The sequence below is a fragment of the Prorops nasuta genome, unplaced genomic scaffold (genome assembly GCF_024137725.1).
Source record: "Prorops nasuta isolate Cenicafe-Biocafe unplaced genomic scaffold, Cenicafe_Pnas_1.2 PNAS00006, whole genome shotgun sequence".
NCBI lineage: Eukaryota > Metazoa > Arthropoda > Insecta > Hymenoptera > Bethylidae > Prorops > Prorops nasuta.
Window position 1 is genome coordinate 6,014,610 of NW_027116803.1, and position 22,194 is coordinate 6,036,803.

At 37.5% G+C, this 22,194-nt stretch overlaps 1 protein-coding gene across 4 annotated transcripts in view; it reads right to left on the bottom strand.

The window, feature by feature from the left end:
• Positions 1-6,069: 6,069 nt before the first annotated feature.
• Positions 6,070-22,194, bottom strand: part of Nckx30C (solute carrier family 24 member Nckx30C) — a 43,545-nt gene continuing 27,420 nt past the window's right edge. For all 4 annotated transcript variants that reach the window (XM_066728386.1, XM_066728384.1, XM_066728385.1 and 1 more), the window contains 4 exons: positions 20,355-20,620; positions 18,400-18,535; positions 15,104-15,356; positions 6,070-12,521 (listed from right to left, as the gene is read on the bottom strand). In XM_066728386.1, coding sequence (XP_066584483.1) covers positions 12,281-12,521; positions 15,104-15,356; positions 18,400-18,535; positions 20,355-20,620 — 896 coding nt within the window. In that variant the 3' untranslated portion in view covers positions 6,070-12,280. The remainder of the gene's footprint in view (positions 12,522-15,103; positions 15,357-18,399; positions 18,536-20,354; positions 20,621-22,194) is intronic.

Below are 22,194 nucleotides of genomic sequence, written 5' to 3' on the forward strand. Positions count from 1 at the left end.
AATGAAAATTCCACGCTTGGATGGAAGCAAAACATGTTCCTTAAGGTTTTTTTGCCTTTTCACTTAAATTGATATTACTTGTTTCAAAGCTTTCTCTTCCACGCTAAAAATCCAGCCGCAATAACCTGAAGAGACCCTTCAACGTACGATAAGATACTTTTACGATGAGTTAGGGTAGCGACCAACTACGGGTCTTTTTTCATAGCTGGTGCACAATTTATAATTTGTTACAGATATAATTATAATTAGAAGGTAACTCGTTTTTCATGAACCTCCTTTCACCTAAAGTGCCGTGGTGGGTGGTGTACGATACTAATCGCTGATAACAAAGCTGCGAGTGTGCAGAAAAGAGGACGTCGTGCATAATTGATATTGATTTCTTTAGGAACCTTGGCAGGCATCATATTTTTATGAAAAGACCAACTGATCCTATCAATGGAATAAAATAGTTGAGGCTTAGAAGCATAATCTACTTTTTTCTCACGGACGTTTTCCCCATGTACAGTAATCATATTCGAGCAGAGCTCAAACTCATAATGGGACTTTTTCTTCAAAACGATACGCACACACGTAGCTTTTACCGTAGCGTTAAGCCTGCATTTTAAAATGTTAATCTTATCGAATAAATCGGATAGATTTTCCTTTTTATATGTTTGACTCGCTATATAAAAAACTTCATTTTGATAAAGTTTTTTCTTCTGTAGTTTTTCTCAACTGTAGGTTACATGTATACTATATAGAATAATGAAAAAACTGTAATATATGTTATATATTATAATATTGTGAATAGATATTTTTGGCCTCCTTATCAGAGCAAAATGTTTTAATAACGAATACCTATGTTAAATTCGTATTGTTTCGCTCTGCTGCGTATATATATTAACTTTAACACTTTTCTCTCGTATAGACAAAAAAAAAGAAAGAAAAATACTCCTTTTTTTTGTTTGTAAAATTGAGGTTTATCGGATTTGACAATTTTAATAATGCATGCAAGAACGATCTTTGCTCTTTTGGAGGCCATCATGCTTTCATATAACAGGATAGAGAATATTTTCTTGGTATAGTTCAATAGTTGTAATTTATTTGTCTTAAAACTTTTGCATTTCATAATTCTTTGAAATGTATGCTGCACAATCCATTCTGGTAACATGCGGATAAATGTTATTTAACCGTAGGAGAATTTTTGCAACAAATCAACTGCTACAATAGTACAATAACAGGCTAATCTGGTTTCTTGAAATAGAATTCTGTATAAATTTTATAGTAAAGTTTTAACAGTGTAATTATATCAAACTCTATGAAATATAAGTAAAGAATTATTGGAACAGGCAATACGATTGAGGATTTATTTTAGGAATAATGATTATATCTAAAATAAATAGTTTTTTGTAAGGCTCTTGAGAAAAAGTACGTTGCACGGGGTCTAAAAGTTTAGGTGCTGAACAAGCCGGTAAAAACGTCGAATAGGTGTGAGAGTTTCGGATCACTTACGAGTGGATATAACTGAATATGGATAGAGTATGGTGTTGACATGTTGCACCGAAATGACAGTTTTTTCCACGTTTTTCGTGGATGAATAATGAGAACCTCGGTAGAAAATAATTATGACCTTTGTATATTCATTCATTTATTTATTTATATATTTATATACGTTAATCTTCGTTACGCGTTAATGAAATTCTCGTACGAAATCTTAAAGATAACTCTCTCGACTATCTTTTCTACATAATATCCAAGATATTACAATTACTTTTAACATGATACCGTGTAACAACTATTTACAACGTCTAAGTAAAAAACATTATAATTCCGAAGATCATGATCATTTGCTAGCGAAGTTTTCCTGCTGAAATATATTTATCGTTAACATGTTTTCTGTCTTGCGTCTTATCGAAGGCTCGTTTGTTTCTCTCCACCTGTTTCCATCACCTTTGGATATTCTTATCCCCCCTCCCCTCTCCCCTCTCCTCCACTGCAATTTAATGTGAGCTACCGGATACATTTTAACTCGTCCCATCAGGCTCGCGCTATATATAGCATATTTTCAGGTACCCCATGATTAAATGAATTGCTTCTGTCACGTATACAATTCATTATCGACAGCGAGAAAGTTTTAGCGAGGGATTGTACGTATATTTAGCGCGAGAGAGTTTTCCGGCCCGTCAGCGATTGGCAATATAACAATGTAATCTATAATATATACGTTATAATATTATATATATATACTATATACTATATTTATATGTTTATTATACGGCATATATCGTAGTCGATATATAATTAATGTACATTTTCTTCTCACTTTGCCAATATTATGTTCTCTCTTATCGCTCTCGAGTCTCGCTTTCCGCTCTCTTACCTCTCTCTCTCTCTCTCTCTCTCCCTTTTCTTTCCTTCTTGATCTCGTATAGCATGTAACGTGAGAATTCGTGCGTAAGGCAAAGACATTTTCTAAACAACACGGCTACGGTAATGCGATATGGATATGTGCGCAAGTGCGTGTGACGAATGGGGTAGAAGAGGAGGTTCTTTTTTAATATAGTGTTCGCACGCACGTATACAACGCACGTGCGCACATAGGCACACGAAAAAGTATGTGTTTAGATTCTCTTTATCATGCCGTTAATTCTATATATATATATATATATATATATATGTAATATACACAAATAGTAATATGTACAGTACATTAATGTAAAAGAGGACAACGGGGCAATGAGAGCCATTCTGGAATTTTTCCAATAATTCATCAAAGTGTGTGTGTACGAGCATAAACTTATTGATTTCGTAAATCCGTATATATATAGCTATAAATTAAAAGACATTGTTGCATATCGTTTTAGCAAAAATAATTAATAGAAAATACGGCTACTATTATTGCTTAGTTGATAAATTGCACTGGATAGTTACATTTGATTTGGATGAAAATTTCTCCAATTTAGTTTTCCTTAATCAGCTCCCATTTTCCCATTTTCTCCTATCTCTAGGTAATTAATTAATAATTATGTAGAATTACACTGCATTTTCCCTGATTTCTATCTATGTACTTCCTGCTCTCTTCGCTGCGTAATCTTCCAATTTTGCATACACACACACGCATGCACTCACGCACACACACTATCGCTTATTTCCTCCCCATCACACACCTTGCGAGTCTTTCGCTCGATTCATACCCAATTACCTATGAAATATAATCTCTATATTATTATTATTATATTCTACAATGTTATAGCAGACAACAACAAGTGAGCTTATCCTAAACTCTTCTATTTCGTATCCATATGAGCCGTAAAAATTGTCGTATATAATGATATTAATATTATTTATATTCTCTGTTATTGCACGCTGTATCGCCCTCCGTGAAGTCGGTGACACGTAAAATCAATGTGACTTTTTTTACCTCGGTTCTTACATAGTCGCAAAATAGATATTATAATCGCCCCCTCTCCTCTCCCCCCATCCCTTTCTTCATGAACCTGGATAGTGAAAGCATCGCGTAGCAGCGCAGTAAATTCACTTTTTAATTGGCAACATCCATCTCGGGATGATTCACTATATAATAAACTAGATATATTCCTCTGCTATTTAGAAAACTACGATAATATATATATATATATATATATATATATATATATATTACTGTGAAAAAGCGTCATTCGAACGGAGACGAACTACCGCTAATATATGTGTACGGATCTTATGTTTAGTACGTGGACCAATCGCGATAGGAATAGCCTCCCCCCCTCCCCTACCTCCCCCATTCTCCCAAACTTGTGCCTTCCATCTTCTTTTTTTCTGCTCTTTTCCCCAAAGATCTTCAATTTCCTCTTTGTGAATAATATATTTGCTTAAATCATGATAGTGGATTATTCACAAAGAAAAATCGGTTTGAAAATTAGGACAGCCAAACTTGCTGTATAAGAGAGTAGTGCCTCGACGGCCGTATATACATGTCATTATCTACTTTTTTCTGTACTTGCCGTCGAGACACTACCGTGTCTCTTGATTATTATCAGTAATGTGTTTACCCGTTTACTTGATTAGCGACTTGTACTACTTGCCGTTGCCCTCCGTTGGTAAGACGATGCGTTTTCTACAAGTCGCCCGAGCGAAACGATCTTCGCGCAGGAAACGAAACTGGTGTACAGTCCATTGAAAGATATAATTATGGAATTGTAGGTTTATATCGAAGGACCGTTATTCCCGAATCGCTTTTGCACGTGTAGGTGTATATTCCATACGGGTCTGACGCTATAAGCCTGTTAATCCCTTAACGGTCCAGCCTAAAACCTTATTTCTTGCGACAAAACAATGAAAACTTTCTTGAATTTATATAAAAAGTACGACGCATTAGAGAGTTTTCTATTTTATTTTGGTGTTTCGAGAAAATAGTACAGACGGTCAGGGGTTCGATAACTGTGATTCGCAAGAATCGCAACCATGAGAAATCAGGATGAGCCTGCCAAAGATATTCTAAAAACGCGATTCAATCGCTTCACCTGCAGCTCTGTCCGCATACAATTATTGTACGAGTTTAACTCTTTTGGTGCAAATAACGATGAATCGTTGCACGTGCACGGAGCGCCTTATTCTTTTCGTTGCGAAAAAGCTTTAACTCTGAATAAATTTATAAAATATTTAGACGTAAAGCTTTCTCGCACAATACGAAGAATAAGGCACTACATTGCACACATGCAACGATATATCGTCTTTGGCAGTAAAATAATTAAACTTTGCAAAATGTCGATTAAATTTGAGAAGTACAAGTCGAAGAAACTGTGTAAAGTTTCGTTAGAGGTATTATTTGACTGCATGCAGACAGGGCTTCGGTAAATATTCTTCTTCGGTGCAGCATAGATTCGTTCGTCTAAAATCTTGCAAATTTTTCAAGTAGCCTCGATAAAAGCTTGGCTTATAATACGAAATACGCTTTCATTAAATCTATTAATATGGCGTTGGACGGGGATTTGCAGCCCTAAAAATGGTGACTTGACGTTAAATATAATGTACGGATGTGTGTCTCGATCACGCGCCAAAGAACTAGGAAGAAAAATATAATTTAACCGCGCATTTCGAATCGATATAGAAAAAAGTTGCATAATAACGTGTTGTACGCATGAAGATTCGAAACTCATCTTATCCGTCCAAGCCAGACTTACTTCCCCGTTTATTTCTTCGCGTTTTCCACTATTCGATATTTTTGACAGTTCCGCTTGTCGCTCAAACAATGTATATATACTATTAGTGTGTATATACGTATAATAATAATATTCGTATTAATTGTATTATCCATGTATTTATATACGAATGTAAATATAAACAGAGTGTGTACGCATATAAATATATACGTGAGTGGGTTGAAGAGTAACGCCTCCGGACGACAAAGGATGAAAACTCGTTTCTATTATTTATAGAGTCTCGACGACGTACTTTCCTCATATACTTTGCCTAACAATTTCATTTAGAATAATAACGGATAAGCATAAGTCTCCTTAATTTACAAGATTCCCAAACATTTATGTTACCTTTCAACATTTATAACAATATTTATCAGTTGAAGAAAATATTTGGTCGACCGAAGAAAGCAGGTTCGTATTTACCTGCGATCTCAGTCTCTTTGCTAAAGTGCAGAAGAGTATCCAGGAAGTGAAATTTGGCTGGAACAATGTATAAGGAGGTTTAAATCTGCAGCTTTAATGTATATAGGAAGAAAAAGACGAAAGTAATTACGCGGTTCTTGAGAGAGAGAGAGAGAGAGAGAGAGAGAGAATCTGTGGAATTTAATTTTTAAAATATTTACTTTCTGTCTAAATTTTTCATTTGCTTTCGCTAATCCCTCCTGGTTCTTTCTGACTTTTTACAGCTGGGAATTGTTACTTTTAAACCCACCTTCGTATATGCACCTACCACATATAAATGTTAATATGTATATGTATATAATCCATAATCGTATAGAAATGTTTAAACGTTCGTCTATTAAGATAACCCTATATACTTATATCACTAGTGTAATGGTACCGCTATTTTAATCATATAATATTCCTAACGTCTCTCTCATTGATATGTGCGTTCGCGCCTTGCCTTTTTTTTTGTTTTTTTTTTTCAAAGGGAATTCTCATTATACCCCTACGCGACCGTAGCATTTCGCGTGCGTCACTCTTCAGCGTGTTGCGTTATACTTTAATATGTGTGAAATGCAATGATATGATTCTCCTTTTCACCATTACTCTCGCATCATTCCTTGGCAGGACCAATATAATTATTGATTTTTAAACGGAGCAAGAAAAAGCGTCACTCTATGGCTTTCCTTCATATAACGATTGATCGACTGCTGCTTAAAGATTTAAATCAGAAGAAAATTAGATTTTTTATTAATCAGAATTCATTTTGTGCTTCGAGTGCTTCATTTTTCACTTTATAATTGCTGAATTTTCTATAAAGCCCTGAGGGTAATTGAGAACGCAGCTACTGGATCTCGGTTAGTTAATAAATTTCTAATGGAATCAGAACTTGTGCTTCTATCACTCACTCCGACATGAACTTAGAGTTGTCACGCAATTTTAATCTTAATCTTTCCTCCTATACGTTCTATCATCGACAGTGAATTATACACTACGCATACGCTATACCAAATCTAGACCTAAACTTTCGATATTATTATATAGAGTTACATTGTTTTTTCTTTTGTTCACACACACATATAATTACTAAGTACTTGTAAAGTTCCAAAAGTTTATCAGAGACTCTTAACCATGACACAAATTATAAATAGATTTTTGTCTTTTAGAAATGCTGCGATGAAAATCAATGTGGAATGACCTTTGATCAATTATTGGCTAAAGCCTTTAAAAGTATTTTGAAAACGATTAGCTACACACCTTGGTCCCAGAACCCGGTGAAACCCTTCTAACGAATCAATTTAATGATAATATCTAATCGATGTCTATTTCTTGTTCCTCATCGTTACATATGCTGAATACTCGTTACAACGTAGTATAGTATTTCAACTGTTATATCGTTTTTCTCTTTTTAAACTCGAATAATATCACTAGCAATAGGAAGAAAATGTATACATACGCGAGGGTTTCTAAGGGTTCCATGAAAATATGAATTTTTTAACGGATGAGTCGTCGTGAGAATTTCAAACTAAAAGTAAAGGACCGATTTAGATATACAAATATTTTACGTAGAAAGAGTTTTGTGCGCAAATTTTGCTATTAAATGTAGGAAAGCTTTAAAATCACGTAAAACGAAGTAAGCTCAACGTTGTGAATGAAAGAGGCACCGTTGTCTTCTTTCCTTCGTTTTATCCTTGTGTGTGTACTTTTTTTCAATCGAAGCAATTGGTCGATCAAGATGAAAATAAAATCTTTCGATTGCTGCAATGGTAAGCCGTGAGTTAAAAGGACTAATTTTTATCGGTGAAGTCGAATCATACATTTATTTGTGACCATATACTGACATGGCTTAATGTAAGCGACGAGATTCTCCCTCTCCCTCCCTCCCCTCTCTCTTATTTCTATCCTCTCGAAATCCCTCGTTTAGTTTGGTATTTAAGTCCTGTTCTATAAAGTCTTCACCAGCAGAAGGCAATCCAATCGCGATCAAAATAGAAGCGTAGGAAACGTTTATTCGTAAAGTTAAACGTCATTCTGCGTCGACAAATGGAAAAGACGCAAGACACTTTTCTCTTGGTGAAACAAGGTTTAGAATCTTTCTTATTCTTCATTATCCTCTATATTTACCGCCGCTCTTATCAATTTAACGGTTAACATAAATTCTGGTAAAAATATCCTATCACATGCTATTTATTAATGAAAAGTTAACGCACATTACTCCTGCAACAAGTAACTATACATTTACGGTATATACGAGAGCTAGGATTAAAAATTGTCATATTTTCTGTAAGAAAGAACCAACGGAAGGAAAAGAATGTCTGATTATCTTGAAACGAAAGGATCGTTCTCATAATTCTCTCCTCTTATACGAATCTTTTGTCAATTTTGTTATCGCTAAAGCTAGAGCTCTTTCTATAGTATATTAAATTTACAAAGAATTATTTCTAAATATAACCATCATTTGCATGGAGTTTAACGTTAAAGTTGTTAAAAAGCATTATTTCGTCGATACAGTTGCATAATCTTAGCTTCCACCACGATGATAATTCCATCTTTGACTACAGGCAGTGCATCATAGAAGTTGGAATTATGGAGTATTTTGAAAACTTGATTGATTTAGGAAAAGTGTGGTTACTTGATATGACAAGTAAGAATTTGGAGAATATAATAGCTAGTATATAGATATCGAGGAGATACTCTCGGAGAAAGAATATACATGTACCTGTATGGACTTTGTGTGTGTGTGTGTGTGTGTGACTTTACTTCGCATGGAAGAGCACCCGTGAGAAAAGTATCATCGGGGATATTTTTGCAAACTCTAAAAATGTATGTATGTCAGATTGCTGCAAGGGGCTCGATTGGGATCGACGGAAGGTGCACGAAGAAAGACAAGAATCTAGCAAAGGGATGCTCGCAGTCACTCACCTCGTTAAGTCTATTATAAATAACGACACGTTAAACGGATAAAACGCTTCCATTGCGACGCTGAATTCACCAAATTCGTGGTAATTCCATTATGAACCTCGTTTAACTTTATTCGCGAATGATCTATGTAATATACGCTCCCTATTGATCTATAACGTCGCTATACATATCACTTACGCTGATATTTTAGCTGTAATTATGGTCTTCCTCGTATTAAGTTAATAATTCCTGCATTTGCTGCTTGTTTATTAAAAAGCTAGGCCGCTTTTAGGCGCTCGGACTACCGATTATAGTATATTAGTTATATTGGTATATACATACATACATATACACATATATATATGTATGTATATGTATATATTCATAAGTATAATATACTTACGCGAATTCTTTCTCAGTAAGTTCAATAGGTATGTCTTCATAATAGAGTTCTGCATGCGTTTATATGTATAATATAATTCGAGAGTTCGCAATGATGCCAAGCTATAGCACACCACCGTACTCCCTACTTGCCCCTCTCCTCTAGTCATTTCTCGTGGCTCGTATCATTTCTACACACGCCTAACGGCCACGAGAGCAATTTATTTTCAAGTGGCTTTCCATTGTTCTATAGCGTGACATCGCAAAGTTAAAAGTTGAATGTAGCGAAAAAATAACTGCTTACTTAGTGTATATTGGACTCATGAGGAATCACGCTAGCCGGTATATGACCGATTAATTCGTAGGTATGCATGTACCATATGTATACTATATGATACATCGTAAGATTGAATTTACAGCCACAGAGGAGCGCGCGAGTCATGTGCTATTATGATCGTTCGTCCGATTCGATTTTTTCTAATATTAATGCATCATTTGCCGATACGTGCGAAACGCGTCCTATACCATATGCTATCATATTACATATACATACCATAATCATAAAAGTGCACGGCAAGCAACGCGCTAGTGGAGAAGTCAGTCGATCGATATGCTCCTTCTCGGAGCTCTCGTTCGTTTCGTGTGCTGCGCGACGCGACAAGAACGTTCAAACTTTCCTACGGAATTCACTAATGCGTTCGGTTCTTACGTAAGATTTGCCCTGCAGAGACGCGCCTGCTCGAAACTTTAAACTCCGTCCGTCGTCGAGTACGGTAACGCTCGACTCTCCTCGAGTCGAAGGGAAATCACGCTCGGGGCCGGATGCGAAACCCCTGACACGCGAGTCACACTTTTCATCCGACCAATTCTTATCGTCCAACGCGACGATTTATCGGTAATCGAAAGACTTTCAGCCTCGAGATACACGCTCTCAGTCTTTTCCATTCGATCAACCAAAACTCCACCGTGCAAACGCTTGAAATCCGACCATCTCTGTTTACTTTAAAGCTGCTGCTACAACAATGGCTATGACAAACTTTGCAATGCATACGAACAAACGTTAGCTGTACAGCTTGTGTTACTATCGAAACTCATCGATGAATTTCGATACGCGCGCGTTGTCTTTTCTTTGCCAAACTTTCACTCACTGGCTCGTAACACTGTCTGCTCGAAATTCTCTGTGTATCGACTCGTAACTTTTGCACTCGGAAATCAATTAATGCGGCAATCGAATAATGCAATCGCGATGTACGCTTTGTTTCTGTAGCCGAAGCTTCGATACAGCTCTTCGTCGAGTTTGACCTTTGACCGCGACCAAACGTTGTTTTCTTCACTGCCATCAGGTTCAACGAACAAAGAACGTTACGTTGACAAACACTGTGCACAAGCTGAAAAGACTGCGATCGAATTTTCGTTCAAGTCGATCGATTACGGATCGGGCTGACCGAGCGTCAATAATTTCTTTTTTTTATCATCCTTCCATCGTAATAATTATGTTTCGGCTTACCGTGCACGTACCGACCAGCTTATCCGCTTCAACCGTGAGTTCCGAACCTAGTCTGCGTGACGGAACAGTTCCGTTTCTCATCCGATCTACATATAGTAATACGTATAAAAGCCCAACGCTCATCCGCACTTTCCGACTTTCCTTGTCAAAGTGAGCAGCTTGAGCCACGTCGCATACGATCCTTGTCCATGATCTCAGAATGATGTATATAGTATAAGGTAGACTCGAGGCAATTGGACAATCTTCCTAGCTCGCGATCCTTGGTTCTTTCTGTCTCAACGCTGTCTTTCCCTACCCACTCCACCAAGACAGAAACGATATGTTATATTCCATCAATTTGATACGCTCACCGATCACACAACGAACGACGCTCGTGGCTCGATATCATCTTCCGAAAGAATCTATCTCCCAGCACGCACTTTGCTCGTACTCGCACACACACACACACACACACACACACACACACACACACACACGAAATCGCGCGGGCATACAGGGAAGCGCTAAATCGGTGGTTCAGCGTTTTGTTATTTTGATAAATATGTTAATTTGTATCATTTATTATCATTACGACTATGAAAACAAGCAAATTTCGATATCCTAAGAACAAATCGTACGTCTCGCTGTTGCGTTCGTTGAAGATTTTAGTGGAACTCGGCAATGAAAATTACGCTGAACCAGAGATAATTAGCCGTAGCATTATATATCAGAAAGAGAATCTGTTTGATGGTGGAGCCCGTGAGGGCAGTTTCACGAGCACGATTGTGCAACTTCTACTTCTATAGGCGGAAAGCTGTGCTCAAGTGAGAATTGGGTGAGCGGTCGCATGTCTATACCAAATGTCACATTTTTCGTCATCTCGTGCCAAGGATTGAAAATTATCAGCTCTAATGACTTTATTGAATACGAATGAAGTACGCATAATATCCCATGGGTTAAGTCGAACAATTTACGCTTTGATCTTTAACCGCGTACCAGCTGATTCGTCTGACGCCACTTGGGAGAATCCTGGCGTCTACTCTAATTAGCAAAGCGAAGCTGCCGCGGTAAACACGCGTTCGATTGAACATTTCAACGAAGCTAAAAATATTGGTAGAGCCGCCATTTTGGTCCACCATACGAGTAAAATTCGTTTGACGTTAATTTTTCAATTTCCCCATCAAAATTTTCATCCGTACGACTCTCGACAGCGAGGCGACCGTTTTTGCAATAAATTTCTTATCAACACTCGTTTTCTTCAATAGCATAATTAATCGCTGGTTATGTTATTAGATATACAGAGTTATATAACGATAGATACGGTTTAAAGGTAAAAAGCGAAGTGACGAGAGAGAATTAGAAGAGAAGAGACGACGGAGAGATAAATGTTCGATGAGAAAAATGAAGGAGATGAGTTTCTCGATTCAAGAGTAGCCATCGTAGCTGATTGATTCGATCGATCATTGGCACGACCGTACTTTTACCGCTCGCCGCAACAACTGTCAGCTGACAAGGATTTTCTAAAGCGTCGTAAGTCATTTCTTAACGAGACGAGTATTTCGTTTCAGGTATTTCAAGGTTTTTACAATATTTACAGGTCTAAGGACACCGCGTTCCTCTCTACTGGATCTCGCACGAATAGCAACGGTATTTAGTCTATCCAAGGCTGCTAGTCCCCTGATTCCAGCCTACGGTCAGGGCTCGTTTCGTTATCGTTTACATCGCATGCGTCAATGTCGAGAAGATTTTTTTAACCTTTGTTTCGCACATTTCTTTCCAGATTCCCTCATGCTGCTTATTATATATATAGTGTTATTATATCTGTGTAAGAGTCAAGCGTTTGCCCGACTCGTAGCAATTTTGAAAGGCCTGTACTCGGCTTTCGTTGTTCCTAAACTGGACAAACGAGGATCTCGTATTCAAACATTAGAGAAACAGCGACGAAGACGAAATACAGGAGGAACATCGTGAAGCCCAGGCCCCTGTTCATTCGCCACTTGAAACTTGCGATGCTCAAGATCACGAAGAGCAGCATACAGAAGAGAATCGCTATGCTGCACACCATACCCACAGAGTTCACCTCGACCGGCTTCCCGTAGATCAGCCCGTAGAGGAGCCACGGAACCGGAAGCCTGTGAACAGTTCAAAGTAAAATCCACATCGGAAAGGTTCTATATATATATATATATATATATGTATACACGTGTACACAAAATTTACTTATAAATTCAAATATTCCTCCGACTCTGTTGCTTTCTCCGACCAATAAATATACTCCTACTCCCTTGGCACACATCTTGTACAGGGTCCGTTGGATCAAACGTCTCAGTGTCCGAAAGTGCCAAATTCGCCAGAGTGGACAATATGAGCATTTTATTGGTCGAAGATAGAAAGAGATGGACGATTTAGGGATTTGTGGTCTTTCTTTGTTTCTTGCTTCTATTACCTCCTTGCCCCCCTTAAGCTTCAATACTTATACATATATATATTTATTCCTTGCTATATATTCTTTTATATGAAAGATCGAGTATGAACCAAATATAGTATTTAAAATGCAATTACAATTTTCTCAATGAGCCATATTTGCAATTTTTAAATATTTTTCATTTAAATTCTATTCAATTTCTTTAGTATTTTCTTATCACTAAATTCGCAAAGCGGAATTTATTAAGTGCATTAAAAAACTACAATAGAGTGAGAAACAAATGCTAAAACGTTATAGAATTGTTATTTCTACGCAAAATAAGGGAAATTTTCGTAATTATATCCACGCTCCTGTAAATTGGAATAGAATTGCACGTGACTAGGAAATTTTATTATACAGCCAATTGATGCGCGCGTCATTGAAATGGGGTAGGAATTTGGTGATAAAAATGAGGGAGACGTTTGAGGTGGAATCGCGAGGGGTGACGAGAGGTTGCAGGGTTAAAACTTAGGTCGAATATTAATGGAAGAGGAGCTGTGCAGGCAGCTATATATAAGAGTATAGCTGCGCGACATCTCGACTGCAGTCGGAGTAAGCAAATGAAAAGGGTGTCTTCGCGTCTCATTTGGGCATTTTGCCAGTTGGTTGGCACGGTCCTCCAACCACGTCCCTAGCCTTTCCGACTAAACCTGCAGCCGGGTATAACGCGAAAGAAAAGAAATTCGATCGATTCCGAATCGACTCGATCACGATCGACTGTCACAACTCCGAAAGCAACGTGTATTATTGTAGATCGTTTCAAATATATACTATATTTCAACTCGCTCTCCGTCGGTTGGCTTCCGTAATAACAGGATAAATAGAACCGCCTGCATAGATGCAGATATGGAACTCGCAAATCGATTTGCTGCATTGTCAAGCTTGCTCGTGCAAGACGAGCTGCTTCTCAATTGCCCTCTCTATCGTGAAATACCGAACGAAGCCAACGGTTCTTTTCAACTTTTCTTTTTTAATTAAGCCATGCACGTATAAACACGCTATACCCTCGCGACGCAATATTTATATATATATATATATATACGCGCGCAAGCTTTTCTCATGACAAAGTAATATTACACTTCGCGAAGAGAACTGACCGAGACATTGTTTCTCCAATATTTCATATTCTTATATATATAGCACGCAACAACCCGAAAACTGAATAGATTTACCATTTGCCCAAGTTACACCGACCTCCCAACGCTTTATACGGAATTTGATTACTTTGCAGAATTTTCCTAGGCAAGGCTCAGTCCGTTCCTCAACGTTTCTCCATGAGTTGTTGCAGTCGAAGCTCGCGTAATGAATTTCAACGTGCTATACAAGCCGAGTGAAAAACGAGAAGCAACTGTTACGTCGAGAAATAATTCGGAATATTTCTGGCCTAGATAAGGCCACGGCCGACGGGATATATTCCATCAGTGCGAAGTGTCGTAATTTCGTTAGATTCTCCTTTTGAAAAAGCTACCCTCGAAAGTTATTATTACCTTATCACTTATACAGCATCGCTATATCGTGAAATACCGTGCAATATGAGCTGTGTGCTGCTATACCGTTCGGGTAGCTATATATATATATATATATATACAGGACCCTCGAGGGAGCACATGTGCTATATCTACATATTCCTACTGTGACTATTACTGATTATACCTCGTGATATACGTACTTTACACGTTATTCCTACGAAATTTTCTCCTGTGAAAAATCCTTCTACCAAATCCGATTATAACGCGCAAGATTTTTCTATACCTATATTAAAAATTTCAACGCGGACAATTTTTTCTACCGAAGCACGCGCTTGATTACAAAGGCCTCTTAATCTCGAAGGACATTGAGAGGATTAAGGATATTCGGGAAAATTGAAATTCGTGCATCGTTGAGGTGTATCGTTGCTTCGCACCCATCGTAGCAAGGTCTGTAATAAGCAGAGACAGGATCAATGAATGGATAAACCTAATAGGGGCTAATAGGCCAGCGTCATCCTCTCCTCATCGTCAATGTCCCTGATAATAAATCGTAATACCCTCTTTATACCATAATGCAATATTCCCTCTATCCGTTTGTCAATAAGCAATTAGAGGTGAAAAATTAAATTCGTGACCTTGGCTAGGTTGCACGAGTGTCAAAAGTTTGTTCTTACCAACGATGCCTCTGATCCTTTCTTCGGATCGTCGTATATACAGAGGTTATAATCCATTCCTAACTTATTTTCACGATTGTTCGTGAAAAAAAGTGCAGAAAGCTTACCCAACGGTCACGTCGAAAATGTTGCTGCCCACAGAGCTGGAGACAGCCATGTCGCCGTAACCCTTTCGCGCCACGATCACACTAGTAATTAGATCTGGAATACTGGTACCCGCCGCAAGGAAGGTCAGGCCCATCACTTCCGGCGGTATGAGGACAGTGTCGCCGGCCACGTTCGCCCACCAAACCATCAGGTACGAATATGCTGCTATCCAGAAGATTGAACCGATGAACGTCACAGCGAAAAACTTTTTCCCTGAAACGAGAAATCACAAACCATTCGTTTCGCGTATCGATCCTATCAAAATAATCTTAGACTATAATCTACCATAATATTTCTTTCGAATCACTTATTCTTATCGGTTTACGTTAAAGCTACATTAATATGCGTCGAACGTCAACGATAAAAACTTTAATATTCCATCGGTATCTATAGATACTGTGTAACCTGGTGTCAAGTTAATCTGCATAGTAAACCAGTCATGTGATTGTGATGATTTTATCATAATGGCTCTGATAGCTCAAACTAGATTCCGAATGATTTAGCTTTGGACACGGAGCAATCAGAAAATTATAATTCGTGTTAGTATAGAGATATTTATATGTATGCTCTGAATTCGTGGAGGCTCGACAATTTTCGACAAAAGTCCTCTCGACTCTTTATATATGTTTGATGGTATTGATTGAGTGTATACTCTTCTCCCATACATATGTGGTACATAAATCATGTTTGCTTTGAAACATCCGGCGCCTTTGAACTATTTCATATTTCTGTAAAGAGAGCGGAAGTCGGATTAAAATAGATTGAAAAGTTGCACATTTTAATTGAAAGTGGCTAATCTTTCACAATTGGATTTTGACAGCTGTGTTGTATAATTGCTATAGAAATACCGAATGTACGGTACATTTTAAACTCATACTAATTGTTCGTTATAATAATTATTAGCCGAGATTCATTGTGCGAGCTTGTTGCAGAATAATCATGATAATTTCTGCGCGTTTAATCATTTATTCATTGCGAATGATGAAGTATTTAGTGTTTTTTTAAATAGAGAGGATCGAGCGCCTCTTTTTATTACGATGGCCAAGAATTTTTAATGGGGAATTTTGCCGCGAGTGCCGACGTAAAAAATGTAAAAAAAAAAAACCGTAAAAAGTGGTATACGTGCATCCGTATATACCCTCTTTGATTATAACTGAGGTCTAGCATTAAATAATACAAGATGAACGTGTTTGTCCTACTCATAAACGTGAAATATGCCAGTAACACTGGACTTTTCAACCTGGTGGTACAAAAATGGAGAATTTTACAGTCCAATTATTAAGACGAAGTTATATTTGTAAAATTAATCTATCGAGATTTTAATTCGCTAATTGATATAGCCACCGGTGATGGTATGCGAATATAGAATCATGTTTTGACCTTATTCGTTAAAATTTTCGGTTAGAAATCCCCGTTTGACTATTAGATTCATAAATCTTATAAACGTTCATTGCTTCTCACGTAATTATCAATGGGTGATTAAGTCCTAATGGTTTTTTGGCGTCTATCTATCTTTGCAGCTTTAGCCAAGCTGTTCACTCGATGCGACCACACTCATACCAATTCTGTAGCATTTAACTCGACCATTGAATCAGACGCACAATAAACGCGATAGACGACTAATGAGGTCTACTAATTACTAGCCTATTCGACCAACTAAAAATTCTACCAGAGAGTTGGACAACACACATTGTTTAAGCTCATATTAAACCTTTCATGGGATCACACAGAATTGAATGGAACAAAAAATCTCTCATTTGTTTTACGTACAAACAAAGTCAAAAGTACACAAAAGAAGATATTTAATTACTGTTTCACATTGAAGAAAATTATAAATTCAAAAAGAATCCCAAAAAGAGTGCAGCAGTTTTTAACATTTGTTTTACAAGAAAAATCTTTTCTATTATCCACTGTACATTCTCTTCTGCTTGTAATTGCTAAACTTTGAATTTAATCCTATCGTTAAGAGTATACCTATAATAGTTACACGTTTAAGCGTTTATCGCATACATAATTATATCGCATTGCTTTTTGACACGTCTCATTGATAAACATATTCGTTATTGGTGCAGATTGTACGATGAATAGAATGCACACATGTATATATACAGCAAAGTAGTGGTAATTGTTAAACGATACTTATCTGACGCGAGACAAAGAAAATTAATCGAGGTTCGCGTAGATAATGGACAATACACTAGACCAGAGAGAGAGAGAAGTCGATCTTGCAATCATCATTCGTGAGGTATTTCACAATCAATCGTCAATTGAAAATTACCGTTTCAATATTATCACTCGTCGGTCGATAACATTGTACAGTCCTTGAAAGACTGACCGTTAATAAGCCGAGATAATGCGATAGGACACGTGATATCGATGGAGGTCGCAAAATGAATTTGTGTTACAGTTGCAGAATCGCATATGCACGTGAATCTTTAAGGCTTCGGTAAAGCCATTTCTCTTACGTGTATTACACACTTGTGAGAAGATCATACACAGAATTTTATTTTCTAATAATGGTATTGAAGCTCGCGTGATTTCTTTTTCTGCAATTATTTATCTTGTTATTCTCTGATACTTGATCAATTCTACAGTTACAAAATATTAGTCATTTCAAAAGCCTGCAATTTGTCAAAGTAATGATATATATACTTTAATTTGTTTTGTTATTTTTCAGTAGGGAATAAAACCATTATCGACTGGATAACATTATTATCTTCTTGTATAACGTTATAAGGAAAACTGCAAAATTGTTTTACAAAGAAATTTGGTAGTTTTACTGTAAAATATCATCGAACAGAACTCTTGCAAATAATTCACCGAAGCATACAAGCGAGGCGTGATGGTCGTTTCGCGAAATTTCTCAAATGCTCCCGGCACGCTATCATATGCATATAAAGACGTGTAACTTCTTTTTTTACGACAGCCTACGAGTTCCTGAAAAATTTTATATAGGGACGGGAGCACCAAGGTTCTCGTGCATAAAAAATAATTTTGTTGATCATCTTTGCTAGCTTTTTTTAAAGCAGATTTAAAATAGGTGGGACTGTATGTTTTTTAATTCTATTATTATTATGAGGTAATTAATAAATTGGAGTATTTTTTTATCGAACGAAAATAGTATATATTATGCAAGAAACGATAGCTTTCTTTTACATAATATTTGATATCACTCGAATAATATTGTAAGTATTCTGTGCTGCATTACGTGGAAATGTGAAAAACGGAGAGAGAGTAGTTTGTAGCAATTTATTACCTCTAGGCGTTCTCGTATCTGGCAATGTCAGCCAAAGTGGGAATAAGATAGGAGCTACCAGGATATAGGTTAGCCTCTTCCTGGGACTCGTTGGCCAGGCCATGTCCAACGCTTCTGGGGGTTCATCTTCCTCACCCTGAAAAAAATGTGTCAAACTGAAATTCATTTTTTTAGTCTTAGTGCTATAAAAGTTAAGTCCATAAGTGAGCCCGAAGCCCTTAAACTACAATCTTCTTACAACTACTTCCGCTAAATATCCACAAATAACCGCTGCTTTTTACCAACTAAAATAATAATAACAATAATTCTTATAGTGCTCCGTGCCTATATCTTCATCCGCTATAAAAGATTCCAATTACTCGTAACTTTATTTAATAAAGGCTGCAGTATTCTCTCGAGTCAGTGCAGCAAGAGCAAAGGTTAATGACAAAACCAGTCTTGTAAACTTTACTTCTCGCTGCTGTTATAACTGGAAAGAAAAGCAATCAATTTTGAAAGCTTCTGCGAATATTGAATACAGAAAAAGAGGCAAATAGAAGAACTGAGGATAAGAAATATTGATCCTATACACTAGACGATTTCAAATTAATGAAAGCGAGCACTTGATACTCGAAGGTAAAGGGAGAAGCGGAGCTGAATGAAAGTGAAGAAAATTTGAAAAATTAGAAAAGATGTACGACTTTTAAAAGAGAGGAAGAAAACAGGAATAAGGTCAGGGTCGAGCGGGGGTAGGTGGGGTAGTAAAAAAATAATGGAACGAGTAATTGTTTTCTTAATTATGGAAAATAATGGACGAAGGTTCGAAAGGGGTGGAGAGAGTGTCGATGTGGTTTGATTAATGGAAATGTTGCTCGGTAAGATTTCGGCCTCTTTTTTCGACGCTCCGATACATCGTGGTGTTCAGCCTGGTCCCTTCTTGGAGCAGCATCTTGGAAAAGAGTCGAGCTTCTTAGAGCGTGTCGCAGCACTCGTGACTTTACTTCGATTAACCGATGAAGGTGGACTCCAAGTAAAAGCGCAATGTCGACAGTCAGCAACCAGCATTGACCCAAATTCGCGATATGCTCATAATGAAAAGGCCTTCCTGCTCATTTAGGACAAAGAGGCCCGGGAGTTCCGTCATCAGTTCTATCAAGGCGACAGCAGCAGCAGCAGCTAATTTTCCCAAAAAGCTCCCACTGCCCATTTGCTACACCGCAACCTACGAAACTCGCATCCCTTATACTCTTTTTTTATCTTTCTCCACACTTTCATCAATTTCAACCATTTCAACGAACCAGAGTTTCCCTTTTGCGTATTTACAGCTTGAAATTAGAGCGATTAGAACTTCATTGTTTGTTGGTACAGATGTACCAAGTATACATATATATATACACTAATGATTACATAGCTGCAAGGGCTACATTTATATACACTACACACACACGTTGCATATATGTACATCAGGTGTTTATCGCAGGTGTCTTATGCACACGACTCTTCCGCGATGCTAAAAAGCTCAGACCTTTCACGCTTCGCCATTGGATATTCACGCCTACTTACATTGTGTTTGTGGAACAATAGACTATTTCCTACCAGCGTTTGCCCAAAGCACTACAGACTCACGCTTTTTAATTTGGCGAAGAAAAATCCCAATGATTCGATATATATATACCTATGCCGAAGAGACTAAAAAACATAAACAAAAAAAATATGAAAGTTACTGTGTTTCGTCTCATTAATTTACACTTTAAATAATTTATAAGTAAACATTTCCAACAACACGTTGCATAAAAAACAACACGAGTAACATTTCGAAATATTACCAGATTGCGCAAACTCGAAGACGTTCGAAGGGAATAATTGATACACGATAGAAGGTTATTTCTGTGTGAAAGAGATTCGAGTTAAGTATATAAGAGAAAGTAGAGATTTGTAAGTGGTAAGTAATGTGCGTATAGAGAGAAGAGGATTACCGATTCGAGGCCAGCGTCGAGACCAGCGGCAATGCCACCATTGGGAAGTTCCTGGATACCAGCGGTAGTATTAGCAGTGGTAGTAGTGGTGGTAGTTGTGGTGCCCTGAGAGCTTTGCTGCAGCTGCAGCGTCGTCTCCCTGGATGATGTGCCCGAATAGTGGGCGGCGCTCGACGTCGCGGCGCCGTTGTGCGGTCGTGTAGCATCCAACAACACCTTCAGTGATGCTATCGCGTGCAATTGCGTCGCCTTCTCGTCCACTTTACCTGAACAAGTCAAAGAGGACAAAATTAATCCTAGCTTCCGACACCTCTGGTGCAAACTTAACAACGTGCAACTTGTACTCGCTATATACATACTTATTTCACCCTCACAGACATTCATTATCGCAACATTCGAGTCATTTAGTTTTCCCACCACCGAATCTCTTATATATATATATATATATATATACAAACTTTCATCCATCGTTGCAAAAAGTAACGCAGATCTACGACGACGACGAGGGTCACGAGTTGAAAACAGTCGTTGGAGACTTTTTCAATTCTTCTTTGAAACTCGTATCGATCGCGCGTTACAGAAACGCTGGTTTGCCATTAATAATTATTATGGGTGTTCCGAATATAAGGGTGCTTCTCGTTTTGTGCTTTATGCATGCGGGGTAATATCGAGATACGTCCTAAATAAGTCTATTAAATCTGCTGTTAACGTATAGCACAAGTTTCTCGTATTATGTGTAGGGTTATCGCGATAACTGTTGAAAAATTTCAATATTTCCCACGCAAATGAAATGTTACTCGTGCGAAACGAGCTTTAAAAGTTTGCTATGTATGGTTAACTATCCGGTTTAGCTAGAGTGAAATTGGATTATTCGAATCGGGTAGTATCATGCATGAGCAGAGCGTGAGGTAATCTTGTTTAAGAAAATTATAGGTTACGCTGATCGGTGTGTATCGATTGCAAACACCTACAAATATGATTACACGCAGGATGAAATATTTTTAATCACATCGCATTAGAGAGTAGCGAAGCGCACTCCTTTCAAGTTTCTTTTAAGCTCGAACCTATGTAAGAATATGCTTTGGCTTTTTGGGTCAAGACTCAACGCTTTGATTTTCTGTACTTACAATTTTGAGTTTAGCGTTTAATTTTCCTGCTAAACTGTGTATTTTTCAAAGGTTGTTTTGGTGAATCGATATATGAAGTAATTAAAGGAGTATGAACCAGTATATAGGGCGGAGGAACTGTAGGTATATGCCCAAATGATGGTCCCCTTAGAAGCAACCTGACCCAAAACCTTCCAACTTTGATTTTGAAAGACATGCAAAAATAACATATTTTTCTTTTTACATATTAAATCTATTTATTTAATACAATTCAATTATGAAAAAGAGTCTCAACTGGATAGAGTTTATTGACGTTTGAAACCAGAAACGATCTATAATAAAAATATAGGAGAGCACGAGTAATGAAGAAAAACAGCTGCTCGCTTTTTTAATGCAATTGTTTCGAAAAGACAAGGCAGGAAAGATTTCATGGATGTGTGCCATTACTGTAATAGAACAATTAATTTTTGACATTCCATGTCAAAAGTCTGGAAAATCAGGCTGTGTGTCAAAGGAATAAAGTAGTCAAAGCAGCGTTTATTCTTCAATCGAAACCAAGGTTAGAGAGGAGGCATTGACATAGAGCCGAAATCCAATGAATAAAATATATGAAGAAAGGGAGGGTCGACTAAAAGGTCGCAAAATGTAGTGGTAGGTTATTAGTAATAACATTGAAGGTGAACAAAAAAATAAATGAGCTAGTGGGAAAAAGAGGTATAGGAATTTGTGGATCG